Genomic DNA, 16,899 nt, shown 5'->3' with positions numbered 1-16,899 from the left:
GTCTTTATTGGGAATGAGTTGTAATGACTGGATAATCTAGATTGTGCATGTTAGTAACAAGTGTTAGCAACTGGACCAACAATAATTCTGTTAGTCTTTAAAGTCTAATCAACGAATTCTTAGCTTTGCACAGAAAGCGTGTTTCTTTAGCCCACCAATTGCATGGGTGTTTGGCCTGGGCCCCCTGTCATGAAGACTGGCTGTCAAATCTGGATGCCACAACTGGTGGAGAAAGTGCTCCAAATTAGGCTATAATTTAGTTGCCACATCATGACCATTCATCTCATATAGATGGTATTATTTTTGATGTTGCTGTTCCCACACACTTTGGCAAAGGGAGAAGACTGAAAACACTCTTCTCTTACACACTGATATTCTTTGACTCAACCTGACATTAACTTGGGAGACAACTACTCACCTTATGGAACCAAATTTAAAAATCCAGAGGTAAGGAAAACTCAGCAACGCTTACATTAACCCCACACAAACCAAAACAAAAGCAACAAAAAAGCATTTCTTCAGTACTGACTATTAAACAGACATGAGCCATTTAAAAATAATGCCATTTTCAGTCTAGACTAAGATAGAAGACAGACACATTAAATGCATATACTTCATAAACATTTATTAAAGCAAATAATTTATTTTTCTTGATAAAATATATGCTAATTGCCAGAAAAATTCTGTGATCAAGAAAAATAGGTTTGTATGTATACATTATTTTAACTGTACAGATCTGCAAAAATCAGGTATTTGCATAGATTTCACAGAGCTCCATTGTTATTGTCTAAAAGAGCTTTTCCTCCTAAAGCTCTGCAGTATTATCAGCAGTGCTTTGGTTCATACTAAACATAATAAAACAATACAAATAAAAGTAATTCTTTTCTTTTTTTTGACTTACTGGAATATCTAACCTTCAAGTTGAACTAGAACAAAAGTTGTTTACAAGCAAACACAAATAATGCAGCCCTACCCATTTTGTTTTGAACAAGGTAACACTCTTGAGAGTCCTACAGCATTTTCCATTATGCCTTGTCTTGTTTCTGTCTGCCAAGTTTTGTTTAGCTAGAAAAATTCTGAAAGATATCAGCACCCTCAAGCCAGTTTCGGAAACAGGAAAGCCCTTTGTCTCTGATCTGTTTTCTTCCTTTGTCAGTAATGACTTCTCCAGTTTGTTTCACAATCACCAGTTTAGGAATGGCTGTTATGTTGTATTTCTTCTTCAGATCACTGGGGAAGAAAAAAATAAAAATAAAACACACCATTAGGGAGCATCTTAGGAAATCTAGTCTCTCATGAAGTGAATTCTGGTCAGTACAAATGGGAGCACCCAAGTGGTAAGTGTCTGGGCTTCCCGAGAGCTTGGAGCACAGAACCGGTCAATACAGGGAGCTGGATGAGGCTGCAAAAGCGGTTATCCAGCTTTCTTCTTGAAACTAGGAGTTTACATGGTGCAACTCAGACAGCTCAAGGCATTATCAGAGTTGAAGCAACCTTCCTGAAACTGCTCCTCACTGTTGTCTGCAGTCTCCACAGGAGGGGAGACTGACCCTCAAGGACTGGGAATAAACTCATGGAAGGAAAGCGCAACGCCCTCCCCCACCTTGTGTTTACTGGCCAGAACCAGATGTCTTCAGGTCCCTTCTACTGGATAGCGAGGCAACAAAGGAGAAGGATCTTACTTAAATTAGCATAAGAAACAACTGTGTATTGGAGGAAGTGTAAGTGCTGCCAATTCCATACAGCTATTTTTTAAAATTCTCATTAAAACAGGGCATATAATCCTCTATCGTAAACAGAAGAGGTTATAATTATAGAAACACCTTAAATTCCTCGAGCAAGACAGGCTTTCTATATAAACAAAAATTTAAGCAATACAAAGATTTGGAAAAAGGACTGCACAGATTTGGAATGAGGACCAAACATCTTAAATTGTCCAAGAAAAAATTTCAACTCCTCCTCTCCCCATCACACAAACATTTCTAGTGCCTGTTTCTCTGTGTCAGGAAATAGAAACTATTTGTAATCCATTGTTTTCTGATAAAACAGTTAAAAAAAAATTTAAACCTATAAACCAGCAATGTTTCAGTAAAGAAATCTGGATCCATTCAAAATGGGTGAGGAGGGAACCCAGGAAAAATTAATCAGAAAAGACTTCTCATATTGAAGGATAGAAATTTAATCAGATTGAATTAATGATACGTGGAAATATAATATATGGAATATTAATACTGGAAGTAAAATTAACATTAGGGAGGAAAAATCCCAGAGTACACAAGACATTCAAAGAAAAACAAAAATACTTGCTGACACTGGCACATGATAAATAAGAAGGCATGAATATTAATTACACACCACAGAGATAAAAGTACACAAATAGCAGGCTATCGGCAACATGAAGCAGTAAAACAGAATTCACTGTTTACATAGATGAGTTGAAAGAGGAGCAGCATGCAAACAAAAGGAATATGTAGCAATAGAAAATATATCATGGAACGCCACATAATAAACCATTTCAGTTGAGCATGACACAGCCAACAGAAAAGTACAAGATGAAAAACTTTCCCAGGGAAAAGAGTTTAACCATGACGACAGATTTTGCTTCTGTTTGTTCATTACAGGATGAAATAAAAAGGAGGAAAAGAGCATGGTGTCTATATATATTTTCATAGATCCTGAAGAAACAGACACAGAATTCTGAACTGAAAGTGGAGCGCAAATAAATGTCTTCCTTGAGAAAGAAAATTGGAAAGTCTCTTCTACACAAGAAATTCATCTCACTTAAGAGTGATATAGATGGGATACGCAAAACAAATTTTGTCTGCTAGTAATTTACAATTTTCAATGTAGGTGACAAAGTAAAATTTAGGACAAGTAAGCCAGTAAAACCTGTATTATGACTAAGAGACTTAAAAAAAACATTAGCACTGACAACCACCTACTAGCAAGAACTTCATTAAGTTATAGCAGAAGAAATTAAAAAAAAAAAGTTTGAGTTCATTGGCATCACAGCACAGAGCTCTATTTCAATGGACATCAAATAAAATCAGAGTTTGTGGTTCAGAGTGCTCCTCAGTAGGAGGAGCCCCAGGTGTTTCCTGGAACTCCAGAACCCGCTTGCAGCCCCTGCTCCAACTCAGGCAGAAAAGCAGAGGAGGAATGCCTGAAGTCTTCTGCCTTAGTATATTTTTCAGGACACTGAAAAAACAAGCTGTTTCCAAATGCATGGCAATAGCAAAATTATTTTCACTAATACCAAAGAAGAAATGAAATCATGTGTTGGATATAAAGAAACAGGTAGAAAAATATGGCGAGACTGTTCATCATAAAAGTCAGAACCTCCCCAAGGTATTCCCTGACCCCTTCCAAATTACGTGACAACACAGAAAAACTATTAACTATTAGGTGCCTCCTACCATGTGACACTATTCATAGGTCATCCTCCACATGTGGCTTCATTGAACTAGATTGTTCAGAGCAGAGATCAGTGAATTAAAGGGAATTTGTAATGTTCATTTTGGAAGGTAACATTCAAGAGAATGCCTTCTAGCATATCAACTTCACAAGAGATATTCCAGAAATTTAGTGGTAAGAATGGAAGCTATGGTCACAGACATGCTAGTATCTAAGAGGAAGTGAGAAACATAAAAAAAAAAATCCACTCCTCAGCTGCAAGTAGGGTAGCCTATCAAGAAATCCCAGAAAAATGCAGTCAGTATAGAGCCAGAGGTCCTGTCTTTCAGAAGAAGAGGTATCAAAAACAAATTAAGTGAACTGCGATAGATCAGCTAAAAGTAACAACCTCCCAAAAGACATGTAGCCTGTATCATGGAAAATGACCTCCCTACACTGACTTACATCAAAACGAGCAGAAATCAAGCACCTTTAGAAGAACCAGAAGAGAAAGAAACAAGCAATAACGTGACAGCCATCCTCCAAAATATCAATGATATCATTCTCAAAACAAATATTAAATAAATAGAATTGTAGTGCTTGAGAACCATAGCTACAGGCAAAATTGTATATTCATGTAATGTTCATCTGTGGTGTGGGGCTCAAGTGCCATACAATTTTGAACAAGTAGGAAAAAGATTTCATAGCAATTGCGGAAAAACATCAGAAATATGTTTTCCTTGAAAACAGGAGGAGTTAAAACATCACATCTTTAGAACTAAATAAACCCAAACATAAGTCTTAAAAATACAAGTAGTAAGACTTAAGTGAAATATAGACCAGAGGAGACATTCCAGAAACAGACCTTCTCTTACAGAAAGATACAAAAGAAAAGACAAATCCACAACAGGTGAAGGATACCAAAATGTGTCAGTAAGCTGGCAGAGCCACAACACACAAAATGTTTCAAGAGAAACTATAGTGTAGCCTAGCAACAGGCTTGCTTGCTTACCAGAAAATTCTGAAATAAAACCAAGCAACCAAGAATCCCCACAGACTATCCCAAGTTCTGCAAAAATGGGAGCAAAAAAAAAAAAAAAAAAAAAAATATTCCAAAGTAAGTCCATGTAGCAACTATGTAAAAAATTACCATCTTGTACCACTGGCACCATAAACAAGATGGGTGGAAGATGCATTTTATTGGTTCAGTGCACATAAAAAAGTTAGCTTGAGGTGCCTGACAGTTTCAACAGACAGAGACAAGAACAGCCGGAAACTGAAGGTAATTTGCCATGAAGACTGGCAGGAACTAACATTTTCTGTTCCTAAAGAAATGCCTGTACACCTTATCCACTCCAGCACAGCACCATGTTTACACACCTTCTGGACTGAAGGTAACTTGCATCCAACCAGACCGAAGCATGCTCAGATTTTGCTTGCATTTGTGTGCAATCAATAATATGAATGTACCTGAAAAAGACTCAGGAACAGATCTGCAGAAAATGCTTCTTGATGACTGTGCAAGGTACTTGCAAAAACAGCTTTTTAAAACCTGCTAAGTTCACCCTCTCCTGTAGGGATCTCAGATCCTGTGACTCACCTGCACAGACAACATATGCACCATATATCAGATGGATTAACTCCAGTGACGACTTATAAAATCACTAGCCATAAATAGAAACATCACACATGCCACAACAGCAAACTCAGTTCTCTTTCAGCAAAATTAAAGTGATATAATTAATGACATTTTAAAAATAGGTTATCTAGATACTTCCAGTTAAGTGTTTAAGTGTAAATTCAGTGTCAGAATGACAAAATCTAAGGCCCAAGCAGAGAAAGCAGAAGAGGAAGATACACAGAAGATAGCTAGGGCAAACTGAACTAGCAGCTTCTGTGCAGACCCAGGGAATGTTTTAGCCAAATATTCTGAAAGATCAATACTTGGCCACACAGAAGGTTAGAATGTGGGAGGGCAATCTTTCATTTGCATAAGAAATACAAAAAGATGAAACTAAGATTATTCAGACAAACTGGAAAAGTCACTGTAGTTGTTAGGTCTTTGATTCAGAAAAGGTTGGATGAAGGTTTCTAAGAGAGCAAAGTTTTTATGCTACCAGCTGAATAGTTTTATAAGAGGGTTTTTGATATATAGACAACATGGAACACAGTTAATATCGTATTTGGAATATGAACAGTACATACTATACACTAAGGTAATACGGTAATGTTTTGACAATATTGGAATTTAACGGCTTTCACTTGACTATTTCTGCATCTCTAAATATTAATGCTAAGCTGCCACTCCAAAAAAAAAGAAAGATAAAAAAGCTTCTTCCTTTTAACAAAATGCCACACTTAGCATTTTCCCTCATGACAAACTTACGACAACGACACAAGTACCAAGTTATAAGCTATGAAGCCTATACAAAGGGGGAATTTAAGTATTTTTTTTATATTGGACATACTGATTCCTGGCAATTGTAATAGCTCTTTTTGTTGTGTATGGCATTTTTATTCACCTGTTTTTGAATTTTCTTATATTTTACCAATTTGGTCAAGGCCTTCAGACACCTCTGATTAGATAGAACTACAATGAAACATGAGCTCATACTTTAATTGATACTGCAGAGAAAGCTCAAGTCATTTCTTACTTCCTGCTCTTTCAAAAAAATACATAGTTAGCGCACACACACAGGAGACCAAAAAGTAAAACACACGGGAAACCAAAAGCTATATACTGTTGTCATATATTACAAAAGTATATACTTACGTTCAAAGGAGAGCATAAGGCTCATAACTCAAAGGACATAGGTCCAAGCGATGGAAGCCTTGCTAATCTGTTTCTAGCAGTACACACTATAATACACAGTTCAATACGTGAACTTTCTGTACTGTTAAACGTCAGCCACATAAAGAAGCATAAACCTCCTAAGAATGCGGTTTAATTTTAAAATGTCCATTAAGGTTTCTAGACAGCAGTTAAAAAAGACCAGGAAGAGGCTATAGTTCGTAACTGCTCAGAGATGCCTTTACCTTCCACCTTCTACATTCCTCTCTCAGCCTCCCTCACACACCTCTGTAGGTGCCAATCCACACTCACACCTAAAGCTTGTGAGTATAAAGCTTAAGCACACCCTTTTTATTTTCCTTTTTTCAGTAATCTTTGGGGATTATGATTTTCCCTGAGGCACACAGAACATGAGCTTAGTAAGTATCTGTCTATCTGGCAGCCTGCAAGAACTAGTAGTGTGCCATGCACAGCAATACAGAGAATGACTGATTCCAGTGAGGCTTAGTATAAACACAACACACAGTTGTGGATCACAGTGAAAACATAGATCCTCATTTGCTAAAATTGGTTGTTGTCATGCACCTTCCTACTCCTCCTCTATACTAACCCCTTCCTTTTCCCTCCTGTTCATTTCCTTCTGGATTGTCTCCATTCCTCCCCTGCAAGGATCAAAAGCCCATGCCTCCAGCATTAAAACCAATATTCAAGCTGAAGGCAGTCAAGTCATCAGGAGCTGCATTTCCTGCAACTCATGCCACACACTGTATGAAGTAGTAAAGGTGCAGCCCCACCTCGGGGAAACACTCAGGATTATGGTCAGGATTGCAGGACTATTAGTGAGGAGCCCCGAGATCTTGCCGTGAATTCAGATTTTTGCTTCTCCGCAGGTACGTGCAAAGTGTTACACTTAGTACACTACATTGCAGACTCTTTCTTGACACAATAAAATTCACCCCCAAGAAACTCCAGGCTTCCAAGTGTGGACTGTATTTTAGATAGTAAATCTAAAATTGGCTCTTTTGCACCTAGAAGGAACTTCAGTCTGCACTGCAAATACACCTTAAGCACTGAAGTCATAAGCTAACATATTTTAACTTCATTGAAAATACTGAAGTGCCCTCTTTGCGTAGACCACAAAAGAGCAACCAAATTATTTTTTCATGGTTTACAATGGAACACTTAAAAAAATTATTAAATCGCCAGAGTGATTTTACAACTATGTTCTTACTGAGAATTAAATAAACTAGTAAGAATTATAGCTTGGTTTAACCAATACACGTCTGTCTGGTCTAATGCCTGCAACGACTCACCAGTATCTCTGAAGCCAAACTAATCAGTATTAATTCAAGTTTAGCTTCTTGAGCATCTGCATGTAACCCTTTATTCTTGTACCTGTATAAGAAAACTAGAAAATCATTGACTTTTTACATCCCTCTGCACTTTTTTCTTTAATCAGTCATTTCAAACACCATGGTATCACAGCTACGTGACAGGACAGGCTGTGTTCCTCAGAAAGATTCTAAAGGATGTCATGGACTGCCTAGAAAAGACAATCAAATTATCTGCATACCTCCGTTCCACATGACCTGGGTAAGTCATGGCATAGTCAGAGGTAGAACCCTAATGCCCTAGAGGCTGAAGCTGTAAGCACATTCCCACAGCCAAGCCAAACAGCTTGCTGGATGCAGTACCTTCTCCTTCAGGAAATTTGTCTGAATTTTATTAGTAATGACCAAATACAGTCACTACCTGGGAAACAACTGGAGAACTATGGAAAACAGTATTGTTATTTTAATCTATTTGAGTCAGTGGAAACAGTCATTAAAAAAAAACCAAAACTAACATTAATCCACAGCATCCTCAGCAGCAACACCCAGGTAAGAACCAAGGAAGGATGAATTGTTTTCAGGCTTCAGGTTGTTTGCTCTCGAGGTGGTCAAAGTGTCCTGACAAAACAACATTTGTTAACTTCCTTCAAGCTGAATGAGCAGCAAAGCAGTTAGACTCTGTATTTGGTAGCACACAGGTATAGATCTAGCATTAAATGAACTGGCTTAGTTACCAGAAAAACTAGAGTTGAGTCCTTTATTAGCTCTAACTACAAGACTTCTAAATCTTCTTGTTGACTTTAATTACCAGTCCTTGCTTAAAAGCCATGCTAATTCCTTGACTTTGATGACATCTGTAACAATGAACCCCACAATCTACATGTATTTTATTTCAAATGAAAAGTTCCCCTTTATCAGTTTTGAATTCACCACTTTGATTTAACTGAATGAAACCCTGCTGTTCCTATATTACAAGACACAGACCATCTGTACCTTCTACTTCTGTTACAGTATATGTTCTTATGATATACTACCTTGTATATCCCAAAGCTTAAAGAGTTAAAAAAAAAAAAAATCCTTTTTTCAGTCTCCACTTCTAGGTATTTCAGTACCCCTAAACATTTTATCTGTAATCCCACTCTATCCTTCTTGAGATGAGCTAAATCATACTTCTGACAGTAGTCCAGATGAGGCTGCATCATTACAACAGTTGTTGATACTAGCATGTGTAAGTAACAGGATGAAGGTAACATCCCTCTTCTTTGTTGTTTTGACCCCAGTATCACACTGAGGAAGCTGCCTTCATGAATGCCTGTTTAGAAACCTACAAGCACAGGACTTTTGCCCTCTAACTTTTAACATTTGTTTTTGTCACAGCTAAACCATGACAGCTGTTAATACATTTCCTCTTCACATAGCTTATCTGCTTCTCTCTGAAGTTCTTCATAGCTTGCTCTACTCTCCTCTAAGTTTTTCAGCTGTGAGTTTTGCCACTCCTTCATTTGCCTTTATTCCAGAGCATTAATAAGTTAGACAACCCAGCACAACCTTAATAACAACTTTTTATGGACTGAAATACCACCACTTGATCCTTGTTCCCCACTAGTGTTTTTTTGATTCACTATTACTTAGGTCCTTCATTAACCCTTCCTTGACCCAGATCTTTTGAAGCCTCAGTTACGTAAAAACGATTTTCCTTGTTCTGTTGCATTTTTTTTGCAGATGTAACAGGCTAAAACCAAGAAAGTTCTTTGAAGAGAGTAAGCTTAGTTTAAATTTAGGCACAGCCTACGTAAAGGTAAGGGAGAGCCACATGGTAACAGTAGCTCTTTAGAGAACAGGATGAAAGTATAACTAGGTTGCTGGGATGCTGGATTGGCATTTTTTGTTACAGAAGATGCTGCAATCTGAGTTTCTTACTGTACAGCTGGAAGACTGGATGAGAAGGGCAGGTGGGGGCCCCGTGGAGATGCTGCATCAGAGGCTTCGCAGCTAGAGTTCACTCACTACAACATCGGCACTTCTTGTCCTCGTTTACACTTCAGAAGCAGGGATGCCAACACAGTACTGAAGGAGGGCGAGCGGCGCTCAAAACCAGGCCGGCTCCACCCGCCACAGCGCGGAGCACCTGCGAGGGAGGCCCGCTGCAACCCCCCGCCGCCGCCCGCGGTACTCACTGCTTGTAGGGGTCGTGGTAGGGCAGCGCCAGCCAGTCGCCGTGCATGGCGCGCATGTAGCCCGCCATCTCCTCGGCGCTGTGGTCGGACGAGATGAAGACGACCTCAAAGGGCGCGGGCGACTCGGCCTCCTCCAGCAGCTCCGTGTAGAAGTCGCAGAGAACGGGGGTGAAGTCGCGGCACGGGGCGCACCAGGCGGCCGAGAAGTACAAGCCCACCACCTTGTTCTGCAGGGCCTCCTCGGGGTCCACGCTACGGCCGTCCTTGTCGACGAGGAGCCGCCCGCTGAACACATCCACCATGCTGCTGCCCCCCGCCCCGGCACCGCCGCGGGCAGGGCGCCGCCGCCGGCCACCTGAGAGGACACAGCAGTGGCACCAGGCACTAGGAGACAAGGCGCCCCCCGTGCGCCGCCACGCCGAGATCCCCCCTTCCCGCCCCGCAGCAAGGCAGACAGGGAGCCGCGGCGAGGCAGGGCTCCCCCCGCGCGCCGCTCACCCCGCCCAGCGACACGGCTCCGCGAGCCGCCCGCGCTGCAACCCGCATCCCCCCTCCGCCGCGCGCTGCCCACAGCCTCACTCCGCCCCCTCACCGCCGCCTTTTATAGCCGCCCGCCGGCGGGGGCCCCGCCCTCTTTCACTGACAGCAAGGCTCGCCAATCGGCCGCCGCGGCAGGAGGGGCAGCGCCCCGCCCCCTCCTCGTGCCCGCGGGTCGGGGGGCAACGGGCCCAACGGTCGGCGAGTTTGAATCCCAGCTGCACCGGCAGCGCTACACGCTACCTCACGCCCCGCTAGAGCCAGGCGGGCCTCCAGCGCAACAGCCCTCTCTGTGCCCCTCTCAGCCCATCCTAGTCAGACCCTGCTGGGGTCCAACACATGGGTACGGCGCACCCAGCAGTGTGGGCGGGGTTATTTTTAACCATGTAGGGTCAAAACTAAATTGCACTCACCTGTGCCTTCCTAACTCTCCCACCGAACAACGTTTATCTACAGCTATAACACCTACAGCAAGCAGACACTGCTACTGTAGTCCAAGTAAACATAGCATTTTTCAAAAGAGTTTTTGGAAGTACAGCTGCTTCCTGTAGATTTTATCCTGCTAAACCTTATCAAACAAATAAGATTAATGCATAGGCAGGCACTAATAAATAGACAGATCAGGTGATTATCTAAAGCACAGGGAAGTATTAAGGTCAGTGAAATGTTTAGGGACAGGGAGCTGTGAAGGTAAGGCATTTGGCCAGGAAAGGATTGCCAGAAAAGCCTACTTGTACAGGGTGGTGTTTTAGAGGCTACATAGGATCAAGTGAATTCAAGCTGATTGTTTCACAAGAGGGAAAAATTATCCTCTTCATTCTCCTCATGAGCATACAATATTGCCTTAGTAGGCTATTACTTAAAACACAGCTTGATGAAAATCTGATTTTCCTCATTTTTCTGTAAATGCATAAAGGCAAAGTTGCCTTTTTGAGAAAGGAAAGTACATTTCAAGACTTCAGAAATTCAGTATTTTCAATAAGTTTAGTAAGTCAAACAGTCCAGTCTTTCTCACACCAACCAAGATCTCTGTCTTTTCACAGAATTGAACCTCTGTCTCTTGAAGATCTCATCCTAAGGGCCTGGATCTGCTTTGGCAGTTTTTGCTGGATGTACGCCACGAAATCTGCTTGTATAAGGGGCTAGCTATTCTCTATCCAAGCAGAAGGGAAAGTCTCATTTTATTCCAGAGCATTTATCATGTGTTTGGGTTGAATGTCTTTGTCCCACAACTGATACTGAGAAATTAATAAAAATATCATTATATTACACTTAGGCAATCTTTTTTCTGCCAAAAGCAACCTGGATAAAGGAAATTAACAGAGCAAGATTTGGCTGTAAGAGACTTCTAAATTTTAATTAAAGTGAAATGATGGCATGATAACCATACCTGGTATTGTCTCATTTTTGTCAATTACACAGTGACTAATTAAAAAAAATTTGAGAAATATCAATATCGCACAAAGAAGTGCTACTGCTTATACTAGATGCTTCAAGTTTCTAATCATGAAGCTACTATAGAAGTTTTTCAACTACGGATCCAACTGCATTCTGAACTTTGGATATTCGGTTGGTGTCCCCTCCCCCTCCTTTTTTTTTTTTTAAGCTGTAGCCCCTCAAAAAATCTGACAGTTTTACATTTGGAGACAACAGACTTGAGCCGAGTGTATATCATGATACAAATACTGAACATTAACCAAACACTTGTCATTATTGGCATTGGTTCCAGCCTAGATACACTGCAACAAAGTTCATGATAAAATGACATCCAATTTCTACATCTGACCATCTACTGATCATACAGCATGCTCTGGAAGAACTGCGGAGCCAGAAGTCAAAATTTTGAATTTCATTTAGTACAGAAATAAACTGAACCCAAGTGTTCTCCCTCTCTCCACCCCTTCCTTTTTAGACCTTTTTGAAATGTTCCCAACCCTGCCTTTGACTTGTTCCAAACTTATGCGGACTTAGCTACTCCCACTTTTTCTCCTGAGTGAGACAGAGAAATGGGATGAGCATTTTAAGAATTTGAGCATCTCAGAAGTTGCAAAGCAGCACCACAGAAGTAACACAGCTGCATTTTTTCCAATAGGCTTCATCAGAAGGTTCTGTTCACTTGTAGGACAGTGATTTGGGAGATGCATTCACCTGCCCATGCCCTTTTTTCCCCCCTACCCCTCCAGGCCCCCCCCCTTTTTTTTAAATAGTAGCCATGGATAATACAGATATCCAGCTAATGGAAATAGTGCTTGTTTCTTGTGCCCAAAAGGTCACACATCTTTTTTTTTTAAAAAAAAAAAAGCACAAAAATTTAGCCGGTATTATTCTGTTATAAAAGATTGTATATATACAGATTAATCTTTAGGACTCAGGGCCTTATTGCTTATGTCTTCGCCTAAATAAAACTTTTGCCTATGTCCTACATCTGACTAATCTGTAATTATTGTTCTGATATTTCACTGAACAGAAAAAGAATGGATTAGGTGTTTGGAAACCAATGTTTTTGATTCAAGTGCAATATTTCTCCATTTTCCTGGACTGTTAATGAGCTATGCTATTTGTCTGATCCAACTCCTCTAACCCAAGTATCTGTTTTGGAAACAGAGTGACATTTAAAAGCAAATAATCCTCCTGGCTCTCTGATACTTCCTTTCTCCAAGCTGTGACCACTGTTTTGCGCTGTTCCCCTTCAGACTCATCTGATGTCAAAAGCAGAAGACAAGTTCAGCTCACCTGGGCCTTCGGTTTGCCAGACTGTCTGCCTTCGTGAGACTGCTTGTGAAATAGGATGGAGTCATAGCCTTGATAGCCTGTAGAGTCACAGGAAAATTGAAAAATGCTCCCATATAAACTCAGGCTAACATAGGTTCATTACTGATTATTCCTGCTGATCTTTCCTTCAATCAGTGAAAGCCTTTTTTCCTCATGTCTTAAGTACTGAAGTGAAGATCCCATCTATATCACATCTACAGGTTGGAAAGCTGGTTATCCAGGTACAGTACTATACCATGAGACAAGGACATACCAAGATTGTCATTTAGGCCTCTCCTTCCCTGTGGGCTCGCAGGGAAAACTTCCCAGCTATGTCCAACTCCACGGCGAGAAACAACTGGATGCACAAGGGTGAGTGTACAGCTGTCTGTACTGAGGTTGCTGAAAATGTAACAAGGAGAAAAGTAATCTAAGCTGGCAGTGCATATAGCTAAAGTGTGATACTTTGCTGCTTCCTGTATTTGTAACTTGCTGAAAGCCTATGTGCATGCAAAGGCAACCACCATTTTCTGGTATTTCTCCTAGCTAGTACAAAGGAGAATCTCATATATGAGAAGAGATCTGTACTACCTTCCATAAATTGTGTCAGATTATTATAACACTTCCCCCCTCCCCAAGCATAGAAGGACTAGAAGAAAAAGGTTTAGAATTTGTTGTAAATTTTGTACGGATGGCTGTATGGCCAGAGCCTCATCCTGTCTGTGTAGGAGGCAGGCACATGCACACATTTAGCATATAAAGAAAACTAAGTTATTGGCTGATGTGCTTCAGATAAGTCTCAATGACAGTCAAATTAAACTTCTTAAAACTACTTAAAAAACAGCTATTAAGCATGAGAAACCAGATGCTCTTTTAGGGAGGCTTAATGTGATCGACTCTGCCAGGCCATCACATAGTCACAAAAAACCCAGCGTGAAATCACAAAAATTAAATCTTGCACCTACTTTTGATTTGATTGCAAAACCAGTTCTCTATGACACCAGCATGGACCAATATACAAAGGTTTGACTTGATAACTTATCTCAATCAGGCTATAGCCTGTTTTGGCTATGCTTGTTGTCTAGGACTATTCTTAAAGGCATTAACACTGTTATTTATTCCATTCCCTAATCTTCAACTGGACTGATAATAATGGAGCTATTTATATAGAGCCTGTGATCCTTTCTCAAGGGAGCATATTAGCTTTAACCAAGATGGCACTGAAAACTTGTAAACAATACTCATCCAGTGGAAACCCTCTGGCACATTCCAGGGTAAAATAATTGAGATAAAAAACTTCCTACCATAAAATATTCCATTTCTGGTTTTGCTAGAAAATAAGCTTTTAATTTACTGTACTATGTTAATGTGCCAGCAGCTAGTTCTATATTTTAATCTAAAAGCAAGACTTTCATTTTATTTGTACTTATTGCAAGGATGATCCTGCTTCCCTTGGGTATTTTGCTCAAGTTACCATTTAAGTTGATTTGCTTGTAAAAACCTGGGCTTATAATAAGAATTAAAAAATCATGTTTTCAATGATATACGGTAGTGCATTACAAAAGAGGCATGAAAGAAATGCAAGCAAAAATTGCTTAAACTAGCCAATACATTGCTGACTCCTATATACTGTAATATACACTCAAAGCAGCATAAGTCCATACTCCTGTAGTTGCAGAACTAATATTTCTATAAGTTATGTACATGTTAATATAGGAGAAGACCGAAGATTTGTCCAGGTTTTTTATATTAACATACCCTTTACTCTCTCCTTAGACTACCTTCTCCGTACCTGGCACTGTTTTGGGTAGTAAAGGATTTGATCCAATAACTATTTCCAGTAAGGAGTTCCTTAAGAATACATAAAATCATTTGCAGTGTGTGCACGACACTGGATTTTTAAGTGAAAGGGTGATAAAAGTTTCAGGGCAGATGCACAGGATTTCAGTTTGCTTATAATTCTCAAGCAGTTTGTAGGAAATACATACCTATGTAACACAACCAAAATTGACAAATCACTTATGCTTTTAGTGAAGTGATGAGTCCATCTCTAATAAGGTAGTAGCAATACACCTTCAATACCTTGAAAACAAACCTGTAAGGTAATTATATATCAACAGCTTAACCCCCTTCTTTAGTTCCTCCCCCAAAGCCAAGCCAAAGCAGATGAAATCTTTCCTTATCACTTCATCTTTAACTTTCAGGTGCTTTAATTACCATGAGCCACATGTACAGATCTTTTTGAAACCTATAAAAGTCTCCAAAGATAATTGTAAATAACTTTACAGCATATGTGAAGCACTTGCACAATAACAAATGTTATCTTACAGTTCTGTAGGGTCAGGATTCTCTCCTTAAAATTATGAAGAAGTCCTGTTCTGAATCCCAGTGGGGACTTTACCATACTTGAGATGTGTGCTGTTTCCACACAGATGATCTTTTATAAGGGTCAAACAGGTACAAGATTTTGGCAGAAAACCCAGATTTGTAAAGAGTAGTGGCTGCTTTGACTTATAATTAAGTAAACAATACCTGTTTTAATTTGTCCAGGGAAGCTGGAATGCTAGAGGGCATCTCAAGACAGTAACTCCAGATACAAACACCATAGCTCCTCTGGGACAACCACTCTCCGTGAATGTGTTCCCTTCATGCTGTCAGTGGATTTCTAATACTTCAGACCTGATTCGCAGAAGTCAATGGGAGATTCTTTCTGCAAGTGTTGATTGAGTCTTCATGGGAGGAAGAGGAGGAGAAGGAAAAAAAAAAAAAAGGCAAGTATTTATGTATCAATACTGTTTTAACAGCAAATGGAAACTCTTCTACCAGCTGGTGATTAAACTCACCTGAGAAGTGAGCAGACCACAGATTCTCAGTACTTTGGACATCAGTAGAGAAGATGAAACTGGAGGTCAGTCACGAACCAATTTGGAGAGGTTACAAACCTCACTGTCTTTCTCTGCTCTAAAAGGAGGTGCAGCCCTCACCAGCCCCCAGCTAGACAGTGGCTTTAAAGTACAGCAAACGTGATCTGAACTACATGAGGTTTCATTACTGCTGCTGTGTAACTGAAAGGGAGATGGAGAGAGCAGCCAACAAGCCAGCTAGGTAACAGACTGATGAAGATGCTGCCTGTGGACCAACATCTGACAACCTCAACAGGACTCCTGGAGGAGACTGAGCAGAGGGGGAAAGGTAGGGGTGTGTGTGTGGGGGGAGGGGGGGGCAGGGGGAGTTTACTTTTTTTAAAATCTGTATAACATGAACATATGGTTTGCTGATGTTCCAAGTTTGTGACTGCATGCTTGGGATGTTGATAAACTAATTAGCTGCTTAGGAGTACGTGGTAGACAATAGGCATACAAAATTAATGATACAACACAAAAACTGATTAAGTGTACTCAAAGGGGAGTGTTACTTGGATGAGAGCTTGTTGGACCTGTATTCAGTTTACTCATCAGCACACAGTTACTATGTACTCAGAGTACACAATATGTGTACTTAATTATACTCTAATTAAAAAATGAAAATGACAAACCTAATTAAGATTAATTTTGTTTGGGCAAAGCTAAATTGAAAGTAAACCTTGAAGAAGTCAGATTAGAAACTGACCTTGGAGCATCCACTTATGTGTGAATACTAGCCAGTCAGAAAAGCTAACCCCAACAAAGATGTCAACAGAAGGAAGGCCTAGAATAAAAGAAAAATCCCAGGGGATTAAAGAGTTTATATATATAGCGATGGTTGATAAAATTAGATAAACTAGTTGCTTTTTAATTCACTTTTGCAGTAGATCTCAATATGCTCTACAGGAGACACAATGATTATTTCTGTTATGAAAAGAAAGCAAGTGAAATTCTTTTCCACAGTGTATGCAGTGACTTACAAAAGAGAAAGAAAGCTTTTTAATCTCAACCCAATA

General features: G+C 40.1%; 1 protein-coding gene across 1 annotated transcript; it reads right to left on the bottom strand.

Annotated features, from left to right (window-relative positions):
• Positions 1 to 604: 604 nt before the first annotated feature.
• On the bottom strand, positions 605 to 10,355 carry LOC135324764 (nucleoredoxin-like protein 2). Its single transcript, XM_064501668.1, has 3 exons — positions 10,285 to 10,355; positions 9,693 to 10,047; positions 605 to 1,230 (listed from the first exon to the last, which is right to left on the bottom strand). Exons 2-3 carry the CDS (start codon positions 9,992 to 9,994, stop codon positions 1,062 to 1,064), a joined length of 471 nt encoding a protein of 156 aa, XP_064357738.1. The 5' UTR covers positions 9,995 to 10,047; positions 10,285 to 10,355; the 3' UTR covers positions 605 to 1,061.
• Between the last annotated feature and the right edge of the window lie 6,544 nt (positions 10,356 to 16,899).

The sequence above is a fragment of the Dromaius novaehollandiae genome, chromosome Z (assembly GCF_036370855.1).
Source record: "Dromaius novaehollandiae isolate bDroNov1 chromosome Z, bDroNov1.hap1, whole genome shotgun sequence".
NCBI classification, from domain to species: Eukaryota; Metazoa; Chordata; class Aves; order Casuariiformes; family Dromaiidae; genus Dromaius; species Dromaius novaehollandiae.
The sequence above is the reverse complement of the archived record's forward strand: the minus strand, read 5'-3'. Positions and strand labels throughout refer to the sequence as shown.

Excerpts from the sequence above, each read along its gene's own strand:
- LOC135324764 (XM_064501668.1), bottom strand. The coding sequence starts at position 9,994 with ATGGTGGATGTGTTCAGCGGGCGGCTCCTCGTCGACAAGGACGGCCGT. Across the intron at positions 1,231-9,692 it reads TACCACGACCCCTACAAGCA|TGATCTGAAGAAGAAATACA; the intron begins GTGAGTACCGCG and ends TTTCTTCCCCAG.